Source organism: Amblyomma americanum, chromosome 5 (assembly GCF_052857255.1).
Source record: "Amblyomma americanum isolate KBUSLIRL-KWMA chromosome 5, ASM5285725v1, whole genome shotgun sequence".
Lineage (NCBI taxonomy): Eukaryota > Metazoa > Arthropoda > Arachnida > Ixodida > Ixodidae > Amblyomma > Amblyomma americanum.
The window spans coordinates 199550327-199566159 of NC_135501.1; the positions used below are offsets into that span (position 1 = coordinate 199550327).

At 46.1% G+C, this 15833-nt stretch overlaps 2 protein-coding genes across 2 annotated transcripts; one reads left to right on the top strand and one right to left on the bottom strand.

The window, feature by feature from the left end:
• Window positions 1-1396: 1396 nt before the first annotated feature.
• baf (barrier to autointegration factor) lies at window positions 1397-7799 on the bottom strand. The gene is made up of 3 exons (XM_077666470.1): window positions 7580-7799; window positions 4267-4403; window positions 1397-1707 (listed from the first exon to the last, which is right to left on the bottom strand). The coding sequence occupies exons 2-3, from the start codon at window positions 4390-4392 to the stop codon at window positions 1561-1563; spliced, it is 273 nt and encodes a 90-aa protein (XP_077522596.1). The 5' UTR covers window positions 4393-4403; window positions 7580-7799; the 3' UTR covers window positions 1397-1560.
• A 153-nt stretch (window positions 7800-7952) lies between these two features.
• Window positions 7953-14101, top strand: LOC144133388 (putative RNA-binding protein EIF1AD). The gene is made up of 4 exons (XM_077666469.1): window positions 7953-8433; window positions 11014-11122; window positions 12458-12566; window positions 13827-14101. Exons 1-4 carry the CDS (start codon window positions 8347-8349, stop codon window positions 14071-14073), a joined length of 552 nt encoding a protein of 183 aa, XP_077522595.1. The 5' UTR covers window positions 7953-8346; the 3' UTR covers window positions 14074-14101.
• The last annotated feature ends 1732 nt before the right edge of the window (window positions 14102-15833 follow it).

Sequence of the window (15833 nt, forward strand, 5' to 3'; positions counted from 1 at the left end):
TACAGCCAGATGTTACGATGGTGCCTACGAACAAGACAGCTTCACAATCACCAGGCTTAACCAAGCTAAGCCACGGCCATTTTCTTTTTCTTCAGTGCATGGAAAAACTGCTAAAAAAAGCAAAAACCGGAACTCAACCCCACACCGCCCACACTTCACCATCAGCTACAGACACCTTCACCGCCTATCTTGATGCACGTGTGTCGGTCATCGCCGCAGCCTTTCTCCCCGCATGTTGAACTGCCAGCTCCTCGCACTGTGCTCACACTGCAAGCACTTAGTTTGCACAGCTGCGCACAAAAGGCGCCACAAATCCGTGACGTACGCGCTAGTTTGCGTAATGCACAAAGAGGCTGCCACGGGTCGGTCCGTCTGTTGTTGCCAAGAAGAAAGAAACGGAAAGTGCACAGGCCTGCTCACTGGCTCAAGCCGAGCCACAATCGCTACCACGTGCAGATAGTAGGAGAGTTGAAAGATGGGATAGAAAGACAGGACAGTAAAGACGCGCTAAAGACAAGGCCGTTCCCGGAGGTAGTGCAATACCGGGCCAACCGGTGGCGGGAGTGAAGCATCCTTCAAACTCTCCGCCACATTTCCACAAATAAGTCCAATTGGACCCGTAACAGATACTCTACGGGGTCCGGACATTCCGTCTGTCGGTGCGCTCACGAAACCGCATGTGGCGTCACCAGACCAAACATCGCTGAACAAGTCTCTGTGTGTCAGAACACTTCACCTCAGGCTTGTAGCTGTAGGCAGGCCTGTGGCGTGCTTCGTGGTGTTTGATTATGAAGGTACAACAGTGTTCTATGGCCTTTTATTGCCACACATAACCGGGTATCCCATGAGTTTTGTTTCTTGACAAGAATAGCTCCGAGCGACTATGAACATTTTGCATAGGAAAGTGCTGGCTGCTGAGGAAATGTCGACACTTAACTTTGCATCCAAGCTCTATGTGTTAATGAGCATGCAGGGTGCAAGTGGTGTCAGGGATTTGAGACACTCAGCAGTAAAGGGTGAAGTTCCTGCACTCAGATCAATTGAAGAGAACTGCCACATTTATACGCAGCGCATGTGAAGACTGTACCCCATCAGCATAATTCTTTTAATCATATTACAACAAAATGCTTGAACCTACGGCACCATGTGGTGTGCCGCACACGTTCATTACTGACATGGGGTTCTGCAACGATTTGTGCCCTCTATCGTGTTATCGATTTTCTCAGGAGTGAAGCATACTTTGAAATCCGTCTCTTACTGGTACCAACAACCACGTGGTTTGGCTAACTGTTTAATAATTACAGAAATTAATGCGAGGAACCTACGTGAAATGTGCTGCATTTCTACAACAGATGCTTGGACAAGGAAGTGCATGGATCTGAAGCAAACATGCACATCTCAGTGAAAAATGTTTATTGCAGAAATAAAACGCGCGCAAAATAAAAACATCCACATAAACGCAGATTGCATAAATGAGAGGCAGGCTGAATTTTGAACCGACCAAGAAAGTCCCCTTGGTATTTACAAGTCCAGCTCACTGCTGAGAGCATCTAGTAAAGTTCACAAGAATTCATCACACCAGTCATATAAACACTGGTAGCAGTCGGTTGCCTGCTTGTTGTTGGCGCCACAAATGTCTTTCATCCAGTCGACGAAGATGTCCTTGTTCTTCTTTAGGACCAGGAACTGACCAAGGACAACATAGGCCTGAAACAGCAGCAGGTGGTCATTGGTTGGGATTCCATTATTTGGGATAGCATGGCTTCGACAGCAGTGTGTGAAAAGCTTTCTCGTTAAAGGGCAACGACAGCGGATTTTAGCACATTTTCAGTTTCTATAGTATTATATTTCTCGGACCCCCCCCCCCCCCCCCCCCTTTTGCAATGAAGTTTTTTAAAGAATAATAAGCAAAAAAGATAAATCAGCAAATACCAGGAAACCAAAAGTGGGTTTTGACCAAAATGTCTCGATAGACCAACAAATAACGTCACAGGTTCTGTCACAAATCTTCTCATGTGCATGTTGAAAGACAAAAGTGGCAACTGCAAATGAGTGCTCCAATCATTTTTCTGAAGACCAAAAATTACGGGAGCACTTGGTCAAGGGTGTAACATGACAGTGTTAATGGGTCTTTTAACTTTTTTAATTAGTGCCTCTTTCTAATTACACACACTCATTAGCATACATCAGTAGGCATCCTAAACCACACGATACGGCACGAGACATAAGGTTTCCCTTCAACCAAGTCAAATGAATGTGGCTCCTTAGCCCAGGGGTAGTGCAACTCAACCCAGCTCACAACCTGTGGGAAGCCTGCTAGATTCCCGCTGTGGCGTCTGCACGGCATCCCGCGTCGCTCTCTTTCCCTTTCTCCCGCCTCGGGCGGCGGAGAGACGGCTGGTGGTTAATCGCTGTCATTCGGCCGCAGCTCCGCCCCCGGCTTCCCAAGGGCCTTTGCCATTGGCGACTTTTGGCGGGAAATCATGACCCGTTTTGGGTGTTTGCGCGGCGCGCGACCGTCCGAGCGGTGCCCAGAGAGAGTGGGCAGTCAACGCAAGGTGCGCCTGTCAGAGGTCGTTGGACACCTGGACAGGCTCGAGCCGCGGCGGATCGAGGACCCACGCTGGCGAGCTCGAGTATGAACTGGTCCGAACGGCAGAGGCCGGCCCGGACGAACAGCAACGTACGCACCTTACGCTGTCTCGGAGGGGGTCTCCCTCTCTCTCGCAAATGGCCCAACGGCCGACACGAGAGAGATCACAGCACTGCCGCGGGGACAATCTCCTGCAGCGGCGTGCCAGCGGCGCGCATTTCTCTTGTTGCCCCGAGCGCGCACCGGAGCCTTGCTCTGAGTGCGCCCCGGGACGGGGTGACTGTTGAGTGTGTGTGTGTGTGTACCGCTGGAGGACGGCGTCAATAAACGTCTCCTTTGTGAACTTGGAGGCCTGTTTCTTGCGGCAAGCCGCTCTCCTCTCTGCAGAGGTTGAACGCCGCCGCATTAGTGCCCCAGGGTGCGTGTGGTGACGGCTGATCGGGGCCCTTGGCTCGCGTGAAGCTCGAACCCGCGATGGGTAGTGGCCTGTGCCTACTGAGAAACCCACAAACCTCAATCTTCTTTTCAGCGCAATTTACTTTACATCCTTATATGTCAAGACATTTCAGTCGTTCTACGACCTCATAGTCAATTTAACTCCAGTTTCAATCATTTTTATCCCGCAGTTCAATGTGTGACGTCACAACCCTCTGAACCAATCCTGCATTAGTGAGAAAATGTACGCACGGCTTTTACTTCGAACACCCACTTTAACGCTGTCATGTTAAAAAAAAAAAAAGCTTGAAATTGTTTCCTTTGCCAAATGCAGAGCAAATGTCGACGGGCATGCCAGCCCATGTCACATTTGCAAGGTTGCCCAAATTTGGTCTAAATGAGGCCAGGAAAAGGAAAAATATAAAATTACACTGCCTGACAGTGCTTTGCATTGCCTTGACTTCTGCACCTGGTTAATTATCTCCTTCGAGCGTAACCCTTTCTCGACAGCTACCTGCGGTGCACATGTCAAACACTTACCAAGCCCTAGGTGGTAGTTTCTGCCTCACCACTGCCATTTTATGTTTTTGTATCTGCAGCTGTAGTCATATGCAATTCAAGAAGGAAGCAGCAAATCCCTATTAAACCAACCCCTCCAGCCAATGGCATGGACTGATTCTCCACTGACCAGTCCCCTTCGAGTCCTATACTCGATCAAAATCGGTCGATGCAGGGCTTCCTTTGAGGGGCACCTGCCACTTCTTTCTTGAGTTGTATCTGACTATAGCTTCCTCTAGCTTTAAAACAGCCCCTAAGATATTGCAAGCACCAACCAGCCTGATCCCGAGCTTCCTTAAACAAGACGCTAAAATAGACTTGACACTAAGGCACAGGCAGCACACTCAACAAGAAGCGCTCAAAGAATTAACTTGTTGCAAAACTGCGAGCACTTCTACACAGCCCCCCTCCCCTTCCTACTGACGAATGCTAGAAGCTGCAAATTTGCTGCCATAACTAGCGACGCATCCCAATCCTACTTTCCAGGGAACAATCCGACTCTGCCAAGCAATAAAAAGTGACAGAGCCATGAGAATAATACAAGTTGAACATCTTTGTTGCAGAGGAGCACCACACTAAGAAAAATGTGCAAATAAAGCCCCAGACTCTTACTTTCCACGAGGCAAAATTTGAACTCTGAACTGCGAAACTGTACACGAGTGCCATAGAAGTAGTCTCACTTTATCAAAGCCCTTCTGTTCTAGCCGCTTGCCAAGGACCTCTCCGATCCCAGCAAGGTCGGTGACTGCCTTTTCTCCCATTGGCTCAGAGACGAAGTTGCGGTGCTTTTGGGATGTTGACGACATGGCTGGATTTGCTGCATGGAAAAAAAATAAATAAAATGTCATTGTCTTGCAACATTACTGCAGCTATGAAGCCCTATGATGGGCTAGACTCCTTTACGGTTAGAATTCTTATGGATAACACAGTTGAGACAACTAGTATGATTTCACAGAGATGAGGTCACCGCATGTGCAAGATTTGGAGACAGTAGTTAAAGTCTGTTCTGAAAACTCCTTTTGAGTAGACGCTAATAGCCCGTTGCTTATTCACCGATTTCGTGCAATTGATCCTTTAATGGCTGCATCGACGCAACTTTGCCAAGAAGCATTTTGTACAGCGGGTTTACACATAAAATTATGCGCACTGGTGCGAGAGAGAACTTAATATGTGTGCCATTTGAAGATATAACGTCATTGACATCGCGATTTCGGATTCCCAGGAGCGGTTCGGGACAGCTATGGCTCGTTTATTCGTGACAGTTATTCATGTTTTCCCGGTTACACTGCAAACAAAAACTATCAAAAAAGCACCCATTATAATATACTCGGTGTGGGTCACATGCCAAAGCACTCGCAGACGTCTCGCCATTAAAGACACACCTGTAGCACATTTCGTTCAGCTCGGCAGACAATACACCGCAACTGTTTTTCTTTCCTATACTAGTCGGCGCCGTATATCGGCCATTAACTTACAAGCAAGGGGGCAGCAACGGCTTCAGCACGGCCCGCCCATTCAAACAACATCGCGAATGTGACCATTTATAATTTCATTTATTGATCCCTTAAAGGCCCGAAGGCATTACATAAGGGGGGGGGGGGGGGGGCATATTGGTTTCCAACGGCGATGATGGGAACATGCATAACAATAAAAAGAACAAACATACAAACAAACATAAAAGGGGTTGTAGTCATATCAGGGTTTTCCAGCAAGTGATACATCATTTAACAAAGATATGTCAAGCAATACTCGCTACAAAAGAGCGCAGAAGTGATCAAGATTTATGTGAGGTGAATTTTTATTTTCTCGCGGAATGTTTTGTGATCAGTGCATGCAGCGATGTCGTTAGGCAGTGAATTCCATAGTGCTATTGCGTTGGGGAAAAATGAGTTGTTGTAAGCTGACGTGTGGCCACTGATGCGTGCTATCGGGTTACCGTGACTAAGCCGGGAGGACGTTCGTAGTGGGGCGGTTAATAGAGCGTGCCGTGATCTTGTGTTATGATAAAATGTATGAAGTAAGCATAGGCGGGAAACGACGCGGCGTGATTCCAGTGTTGAGAGACGGAGGGACTGCTTGAGGGCGGTGACACTGGCTTCTCTTGAGTAACATGAAGTGATGAACCGAGCTGCACGATTTTGAATTGATTCCAATTCGATGGTGAGATACGATTGCCATGGGTGCCAGATGGATGATGCATACTCTAATTTTGGCCGCACAAATGTTTCATACGCGAGTTGTTTTATGTTAGGGGATGCAGATTTCAGATTCCTTCTCAGGTAGCCAAGTGTGCGTGAAGTGTCGGAGCAAATGGTTCTAATGTGGGTGACCCAAGAAAGTGTTGATGTGAGATGTACACCTAGATATTTGTAAGATTTTGCAACGGTTATAGGGACTGATGAAATGCTGTAAGTGTGATTCGTCAAGGTGTGTTTGTGAGTGAAGGACAACGATTTGCACTTAGTAAGATTTAAAGGCATCTGCCACTTTTCACACCATGATGCAATAACGTCAAGGTCCAGTTGCAAAGTGAGGTTATCGGTTGGGTTACTTATTGCATTATAGATGACACAATCGTCCGCAAAGAGTCGCAATTTGCATTGAATATTAGAGGGCAGGTCGTTGATGTATATTAAGAAGAGTAATGGTGATAACCCGGCCCCTTGAGGGACACCAGATGTTACATCTGTTAAGGGTGACTGGATGTTATTGGCGGATGTGAACTGCGAGCGTCCTTTTAGAAAATGTTCGAGCCAGCATATCAGATTAGCAGGAATTCCCAGGAACGAAAGTTTCGCAAGCAGATGGTTGTGAGGTACGCGATCAAATGCCTTCGAGAAGTCTAAGAAGATTGCATCTATTTGGAGGTTATCGTCTATGGCCTTAAGGATGTCTTGGGTGAACTCTGCCAGCTGGGTTTCGCATGAAAATGATTTCCTGAAGCCATGTTGATGAGGATAAAAGAAATTTATTGAATCAAGGTGAGACATTAAGCTTGATGATATAATGTGCTCTAGAAGTTTAGAAGATATGCTAGTAAGGGATATTGGACGATAGTTAGCTGGGCATGCGCGATCACCTGTTTTGAAAATGGGAACAATTTGGGCTATCTTCCAATCGTCAGGAATGTTTCCGGTGTCTAAAGATTGGGTAAATATTAGGTGTAGTATCTGGCTTGATAATGATAGAGTGTTTTTAAGTAGTTTACTGTTTATTTGGTCACATCCTGCAGATGATGACAGCTTGAGTGAACTGATTAATTTGGAGATTCCTTCGGGGCTAATTTGAATTTCCGGCATTTCTTTTTGACTATTGGTTTGCAAAACGTTGGGTGTAGAATTGCTGACAGGCGAAAACACAGATGAGAAGTAGTCATTTAAAAGTTTTGCGCATTGATTAGTATCAGCTGGTTCGCCATCAGGTCCTACAAGATCGAACCGATTAGATTTATGTTTAGGGGAGAGGATACGCCAGAATTTGGTGGGATTTGTTTTGAGAATGGATAGCAAGTCAACAGAGAAAAATTTATCTTTCGCAGCACTCAATTCATTTAAATATTTACTCGCGCAGGCGTGGTATCTTTCCCATGCTTCTTGTTTTTGGCTTAGTTTAGCGGAACGATAAAGCCGTTTTTTCCTACTAAGAAGGTGCTTCAAGTTTTTGTTTATAATCACGAATATAGTGAACCAGCAACTCTAAATGCAACGCAATGACAATGCAATCGAAAATTCCTGCGCAAGGCCCAGAAACTGACACACACACGAGACACAAGTTTCGAGACCTCTTTTTTTTTTCGCGACGAAAGAGCTATTCTACTCCTAAACGTTGTTCATTTAGCCAAAGTAACGTAACAAATGTCCAGACGCTGACAAAAGCTCAAACTCTGCCGTTCACAGAACGGTTGAAAAACCGTTACTACCGGACAGCCGCGGAACATCGTTAGCCGGGATGCATGCGTAGCAAACAAAGCAAGAAGTAGTGTACACGCCTCACCTGCCTAGTCCCGAAGGCTGATAAACTTTGGGGTGTCCTCTCAGCAAAGTTTAGCGGCCACCACACGCAATGCCTTTCACCAATAGTACCGGGTTGGGCTACCTTCGGGTGAATCAACGATTCAAAACGTTTTTGAATACACTAGACGGATGAAATCACCAAAATTGCATCTCAAGTTGCGACAGTTGCGAATCTGAAACTCTCGACAGCAATGCATTACAGTTCAATCAACTTTTACTGACACAACTATAAAAAACTTGTTGTAATTAAATACATATTTAAAATATTTTAATTTAAAAAATAAATAAGTGGCGTTGTGATAAATCTCTTATATCGTGCACGTTTTTTTTTTACTCTCGTTAACAGACGCGTGACAACTCTGGTTCACAAACAGACGCTGACAACTCTGGTTCACAAACAGTGAGGATGGCGGAGAGCATGTACGCGGGTATAAAAACCGCAACCTTCCTTATCTTCTCACATTTCTCCTTTGAGCTATGCACGTAGGAGTCTTTGCCCTTTTCCTGTGTGATCTCGAGTTTACGGGCGATCGTCCTGACTGAGTACAAGCTGTCCAGGCCTGTCAGCAGCGCGCATTCCTGCCTTCTTTCAAGCGGTCGCAACCCCGTGCGTGTTGACACCTTGAGCAACGTGGTCCGCATCAACAGTCCCCGACCCAGTGCCGTGACCACCACGTACTCGTCCCAGAGAAAAGGAGAGCTAGATTTTGCATTCCTTGCGTCTCCTTAGCGGCAAGTGCAAGCAGCATGTCGCAGACAACGAAGATCAAGCACGTCACCAAGGAGGTTCTCGAAGAGTACGTGCTTCCCAAGGAGAACCAACAGATTGTCCGGGTTAGTTTTTTTTTTTTTTTGCTCTCGTTGGCTCGTTATTTGAACCGTTTATGAGTTAAAAAGGGTTTGCACGTAATGTCACACAAGTTTTAACGTCAGTTGCATGTGTAGCAGGCGGGGAATTCCACTCTGCTGATGTTTTGAGAATGCAGGAATATTGATAGCATGTAGTGCCATTCCTACTTTGGTTTGAGCATCCGCATCGCATGCGGGAAGTGCAGGGTTCGGTACCCAGCGGTGGCGCAACGGGCACAAGCTTTCCTCTGGCCTGGTTCTCAGCTTCTTTTGGGTGAAATGCTTAGGAAATGGGTTTTTGACCGCACATTGAGTGGAAGAGAAATCCTTGTGCCATGGCGCTGTTTGGCCACAGATGCCCTTGCGCCATAAAAAAATCATCAATTCCTACTTTACACAAATGACCGGTACGCGAGGAAGCATTTAAACCTGCAAGATATCAGCATTAATGAAAAACTGTTGGAATTCATCCACTTGTCATTTTTTCGTTTGGTTCTACAATGGCGATCTGGCATCACCTTGGAGGAAGAAAAAAAAGGCCTAGCTTGGCATTTTTCGACCATTGAGTTTGCAAGCTGTCAAAGAATGTGTGAAGAAGAGAACCATTTCGTTATTTTTTTTTTTCCAAATATCTGTACTGCGCACCTTAATGTCTGTTTTAAGTGTGTGTGATACTAGTGCGCTTTTTTCCAGTTAGTGAACTATAATGTGGTGCATTTATTTTTCTCATCATGGCTGACTGATGGTTAAAAAAAGCTGTAGCATAAAGGTTGCTGTTGAAACATTTAATTGACGTCACGGGCGCCATTTTGGTGTCCAGAGCCCAGTTCAGCAGTGCAAGGAGGATAATCCAAATGAAGCAGGATTCACAGGGGAGACTTCAGAGGGGAGGGAGTTTATTGTCACTAGTCCCCCAAGATCCAGCATTCACACAGGAAGGGAAGTCTGCCCTGGCTTCCAGGCCCAGTTTTCTTGCAGTCCTTCCTGTTCTCATGACTCACAAGAACAGTGTGGCTGGATGGGCAAAATCCACTGATAACATAGTCCTGGAGAGGTCTATTTCCTGGAAGTACTAAGTTGTCATATATGACTCACAAGGTATTGCAGCCCCACCCCTAAGTTGCCAGGCAGGGGAAAGAATGATGGCCAACCAGGGTAGCTTTTGTGCTGCCCAACAAAGCCCCCCCCCCCCCCCCCCCCCCCCCCCTGGACAAACCAGGGAGGGGGGGGGGGGGTCCAGAAAAGGGGGCAATGCCTTGTGAGTCACATGAGTAAAGAACTTCCAGGGAACCCAGCAGCTTTTTGTGGCTATGGAGCCAAGGCTAGGCACTGAAATAAACCACTCCCCATGGGGAGTGGCTTATCTCAGCCTTGGTGAGCCTGTACCAGTGTGTAAGAATAACATACTTGCACTGTGGCCTGCACCATCTCCCCACAAAGACAGGCCTCCTTCCCTTTCTTTCAGACCCACATGCCTCCCTTGTGCATGGGGGGGGGGGTTATTTCTAAAATAGCCTTCAAACATAGTCAGCAGCCATTTCTGGCCACCATTTTGTGGCCCAACACTTGCTGTAGTGGCAGGGTGGGAGGCTAGGAGCACAAAGGGGACTGGGGGGATGGGCTTGGCAGCATTCTATGGAGGACCCTGTTTCCAGAAAGAAACAAAAAAAAAGGGAAATTGAGTGAATTACAATTTTTAAAGCACCCTGGCCCTCAATTTGTACATGTAGGCTCCCTAGGGGTGGGAGGCTTTGCTGACCATGAATTCACCCCCCCCCCCCCCCCTTCCCCTTTGAATCCTGCTTAGATGCCAAAATGGTGACCACTGTGGCTTGAGTGCATAACTCCTATTACATGAAAACTGCACTTTCTCCTGTACAAACTGTTTTCACCAGTGGAGTAGATTGTTATCAACCTTGTAATGCCCAAGCAATGCAAGCACTGGATTAGTAGCTGTGAACTTTGGTTTAACAATAGCAGTCCACACATTGCAAAAAAAATGTAAAAAAGACTGGTAGCTAGATTTATAAGGAATATTCAAAAATTTAAAGTAAGAAAATTATGGTGAAATCTGGGTGTCATAAAGCTTCACACGAAATAGTGAGCTGTATACAATAATTTGGTATCGAAATTCTAAACTTCCATCACCTGCCTAGTGCAGCATTGTGGCAATAGAAAGTTAAGGCACTTCTGCTGGTGGAGTTTGCTTTTGTAGTCAATTACTTTCATCCTGCGCTGCTGATGGCTAGCAATTGAACCTTGCTTTTGATGAATATGCCTGGAAGAGGTCGTTTCTGCAATGATGTGAGGAAGTGGCGCAAGGCTCAAAGTGTAAATAAAAAAGAATTCTCACTTTTACTATCCTTATTATATGCAATGTACCAGGCATCACAGGGCCAAGGAAGTTGTTTTGTTATACTTTGCATGGGCAACCGAAGTAATAAGCTGCAAGTGAATGTAACAAGCTTAGGCCGAAGCCACCGTGGTGCTGGCCTACAAGACTTATACAGTGCTCCTCGTCCTTATCCCGCTGTTGTATCTTAAATGCCTTTGTTGTTGCTTCAGGTGCTTGGAGGCCGAGGAAATAACCTCCACGAAGTTGAAGACCCCTCTGGCACTAATTACCTCGTGAGCATGCCGGTGAAGTTCAGAAAGAATATATGGATCAAGCGAGGTAAGTGTACATCTCATCACGCCAGTATGGCTCACACATATTAGTGTTTGTCAAGAAAGAAAGAAGGAAGGGGGTATTGTAGTCAACCCAAGTAGACGTACAAAAGCATGTGTTTAGCCTGAATGGCTCATGGTTTTGCTTTGCTGGGTTGTTGGCATGTGTGGCGACAATATTAGTTCGATAGTAGTATTAGTTGATAAGGTCAATGCTGTGCAATGCATAGTGAGAGTGTGCTGTAGTTTAGCACTAGGTGTGATCAGCTGAGGCAATGACAGCGCTCTCATGCAGTGGTCGGCAAGGCTGATCTGTTCGTGCCACCGTGGGTTCAACACCGCGTCGCAGCAATGTTTATTTTATTTCTGCATGGGCTTTTGCTATGCTAGGTTTGGCTAAGGGCACCCTCTACGTCACGCTTCATACAAACTCAGTGAACCGGTTAGACCTCGTTTAGTAGCGCCTTCACACTAAAAAGTATTTTTTGTGCCTAAAAATGTTTTTCGTGAACTGTAGTTGCCACACACAGTATCTAAAGGTGCATTAAAGAGGAATCTTAGTCTTCTTTACCGCGGAAACTCTATCTACACTCTCCAAGCATTCATAAAAACTTGGACCTCTTGTCCTGTTAAATCGAATTAAACGTGCCAGCTCCTGCCTTATTTTTTTACTCTCCTCCGAAAAGAGGAGTCGGCCAGCACCAGGAGTTCTTTTCAGCTAGTCGCGTGGCGGCTTCTCTTTCACTTTCATTTTGTCTTCTAGGTTTCCGTGAATAAATGGTTTCAGTTGCAGACTACATAGCCACAAATTAGGCCCACAGAAGTAAAAATACATGTGGACACGTTGCTTTCTTCGATTGCTCTGCCTGGCTGAAAGGCACTCAACGCCTTGGCTGACTGCACCTCTTTTTGGGGGTCTTAATGATACTATGCCTTGTGTTCACCAGTGCAAAAACATGAGAACAGAAGCCAGGACACGTATTAACTAAACCACTTGCAGAGTATCTTGATTTTTTCCGAAGTGGATCCTTTCTTCTGCCCTGTCATTATTGTGGACTCGTAAGCACAAGGCCAAGTTGCAGCAGCCTATTAGGCAAACTTTCATTCTTATTTTTTGCATCAAGAATTGTACTTTTTCCATTAATTTTTAATTTCTTCGCCGTCTGCCAGCGCACTGCAGATGGTTTGCTGTGGTGCGTCGCATATGATCTCTTGACACATGATCTCTGCTTGAAGCAGGGTGGACTAATCTGCGAGTAGTGTCCTGTAATTGTGAATGCTAAGTTGTGTTCATACTATCTGTCCTTGCACGCCTGGTTGAAAATGAATTCTTCCTCTGCAGGTGACTTTGTCATCGTTGAACCCATTGAGGAAGGTGACAAGGTCAAGGCGGAGATCCAGCGCATCCTGTACCGTGACCAGATAAAGTACATAAAGGAAGAGGGCCTCTGGTACGTCTGCCTAAATTTTCTTTTCACTGGCCTCGACTTTAGTTCAAAGGGCTAACTGCCCATGTCTTGTAATCTGGACAGAGTGCTCATCTCAAGATTAAATACAGGGTTGTTATCATTACCTCGCCATGGGGGCTCAGTAGTTAGGGCGCTCGGCTACTGGTCCGGAGTTCCCGGATTTGAACCCGACCGCGGCTGCTAAAGTGCCCGTGTGCTGTGCGATATCAGTGCACGTTAAAGATCCCCAGGTGGTCGAAATTATTGCGGACCTCTTTCTTCCTTTCTTCTTTCACCTATATCCCTTGCCTTAGGGCGCGGAGCCCTTCGGGAAGGGCCATTTCCTTTCCCGAAAAACCAATTTGCATTTCATTTTCTTCATTATCATAGTTCTAATCAGGCTAATCTTTAACCACTACGTCATGAAAGCAGCATGTTCTTTGTTATTGCGAAACCATAAGATGGCTCATCGACAAAAAAGTGCCAGCATTACAAAAATTCTCAAGTGGTTGAAACCATGATATCATCATGAGTTGGGACAATGCGAAATGTTCTACCACAAGGTAATGTTAATAGACGGGAAGAGGGCAGAGTGGATGAGGGATCAACCACGAGTTAATGACATCCTAGTCAAAATCAAGAGGACAAAATGGGCCTGGGCAGGGCATGTAATGTGAAGGCAAAATAACCCATGGTCCTTAAACAGACTGGATTCCAAGCTAACGAGAGTGGAAGTACGGGCGAATTGATTGTTCAGGTAACATGGTCGCAGCGTGACGACATCACGAAAGGGAAGGGAAGCCTCGCGGGGGGGTGTCAGAAAGTTGGGTGCGTGGATGAGATTGAGAAGTTTGCGGGGATAGGGTGGCCGCTGCTGGCACAGGACATGGTTAATTGGAGAGATATGGGAGAGACCTTTGTTCTGCAGTGGGCGTAGTTGGGCTGCTGATGATGATGACAGTAGCATTGGAATAAAATAGGAATGCTTTCGTATTACTCGGAGGTAAGTTTCTTAACTGCCCCTGGTAATTTTTGCTTGCTGTACAATATCCTTGACGACTTCGCAACAGGTGAATTTGACCTTCTTGCACTCGAAGAGAACAGGATTTTACCATCCTCCCTATGAAGTTGACACGTTAAATTTCGAAACACTAACTCAAGTTCTGTGACAGGCAGGCACATGCTTATCTGGAACATTTTTCATCGTAGCAAGTGATTTTAATCCTGATTCCCTTTTTTTTTTTCTTCTGTGACTGCTTTTAGGCCAAAGCCTTTTGACAATGGCAGTGGCAAAGGCAACGGGAAAACCACCAGCCCGAAAGACGGGGATGATGGAAGCGACCTCTTTGTCAACACCAACCGGCCAAGCATAGTCTACGAAGAGAGTGATTCTTCAGCTACAGAAAGTGAAGATGATGATGATGCCTACTTCTGTGTCAACAGCAACCGGCCAGTTGTCATCTGCGACGACGGTGATTCTTCCGGTGCAGAAAGTGGAGAGGATGAGTAGCACTCAATAAAGCCTATTTTGCTATGTACCTTGTCCTTCCTTGCCTCGTTGGGACTGTAGCAGGATGCGAATCGGAGATGACAGTAAGAGCCTTTCATATTAAGGCATTGCAGCAGCAAAGATAATTTGGTGAGTTGGGGAACTTGCATAACAAACAGTGTGAAGGAACCGGAAGTAGAAAGTAAGAGGTACACTGGTCGGCACTGTCCTGTATGCGCTGTACTTTCTTCATCTCTTTTCTTTGTGCAGCTTCTAGTATTTTGCAGTTGTGTATTTGTAATTGTGATTGCATAAGTAATGATCATGGTGGAGCGTTCACTCCAACTACATCAATGCAAGATTCTGACGTTTATTTTTGGGAAATGCAGCAAAACACCTCGTCCGGGCTGCTGCTTAAGTTTCATCACACGCCCATGCAAGTCTGGTGTCATTAGAAGCTCTATTATTGGGACGCTCCAAGGCTGGCGCAGAACCACCTAGACATTGGTTAATTTGGACTGGCTCCCAGAGTAGTGCTGTGTTGAGGTATGCTGGTATGCATGGGCAACAGCAGGCGTGCTGACAGTTGATAGGCTGAGTGTGTGTCCAGCCACATACTTTTCAGAGCTCGGACTGCGGTGACAGTGGCTATCGGTCACCTAGCAACTTAGCTGCATGCTTGTTGTTGCTGCTGTTGTTGCTCAACCTCAGAAACGATGGCACATACCCACGGTGGGGGATTGGCCAGAGTTTGGTGCAGATCGAAACAGGAAAAAAACTCATCCAGGTTTATTTCTAACGGCTCATGAATATAGAGGAATCTGTGAGAAAAAGATCACGAATCTTGAGAGATCTTGAGGAAATCGGAATGAAAATCGAGGAAACAAAGCGGTAAGGGTTGAATAACTAAATTTTAATGCAATAATCAGAAATAAAATCCTTTCGAAAGAAAATTAAAGGCATCAAGAAGTTGACACGAAAATTCCCGGTTTCAATAATATACCTGTGAAGAAGCTGACGCACCTGCTTAAGGGCATGGCTTTTGACTGCTGCACCAAAGGAGAGGAGGACGGGAAGAGTAAACGGTAGCCCTAGCTGAGCGAGAGTGATTGCTTTGTCGTGGTTTTCTTTTTTATTCAAAGGCGTCTTTCCTCTCAGGCGTCAACGTATACTTCTGTTCGCATGGTATTTCAGTGCTTCCATTCTTCCAGCATGCCGAAACTATACGCTGTGCCGATTTCCGGAGCCCTTCACTGCGGCGTCCCTCATAGCCTGAGTCGCTTTGGGATGTTAAACCTCAATAAACCGGTAAACCAAATTAGGTGCGAGGATTGGGCCTATAGTTGGCTATACTCAGTGGTCAGTTCGCGCTCTGTGTTGTGTCTTCGTTATGTTTTGTTGTCCGTAAAAAGTTTAGTGTGTTTCTTCGAGATATCATACATCATTCCGAGGGATAATTATCTGTGGGGACATCGCAGTGACTGAACCCTGTTTTACGACTCTGGCGATTCAAAGCGACTCACGCTATAAGGGACACCGTAGTGAAGGGCTCCGGAAATTTCTACCTCCTGGGGTTTGACCGCCGCGGCCGGGATAGAACCCGTGTCTTTCAGGTGAGCAGGCGAGCACCATAACAGGCATCACATGTGGTGAGGGCGGAGTTTCGGTACAGTGTATAGTTTTATATGTGATGCCACATACGAAGGAGCTCCAGCACTATCATGCAGCTTTCATCTTGACCATTGACCAGGTTTTCACCAAATTCATTTATTTCACACAAA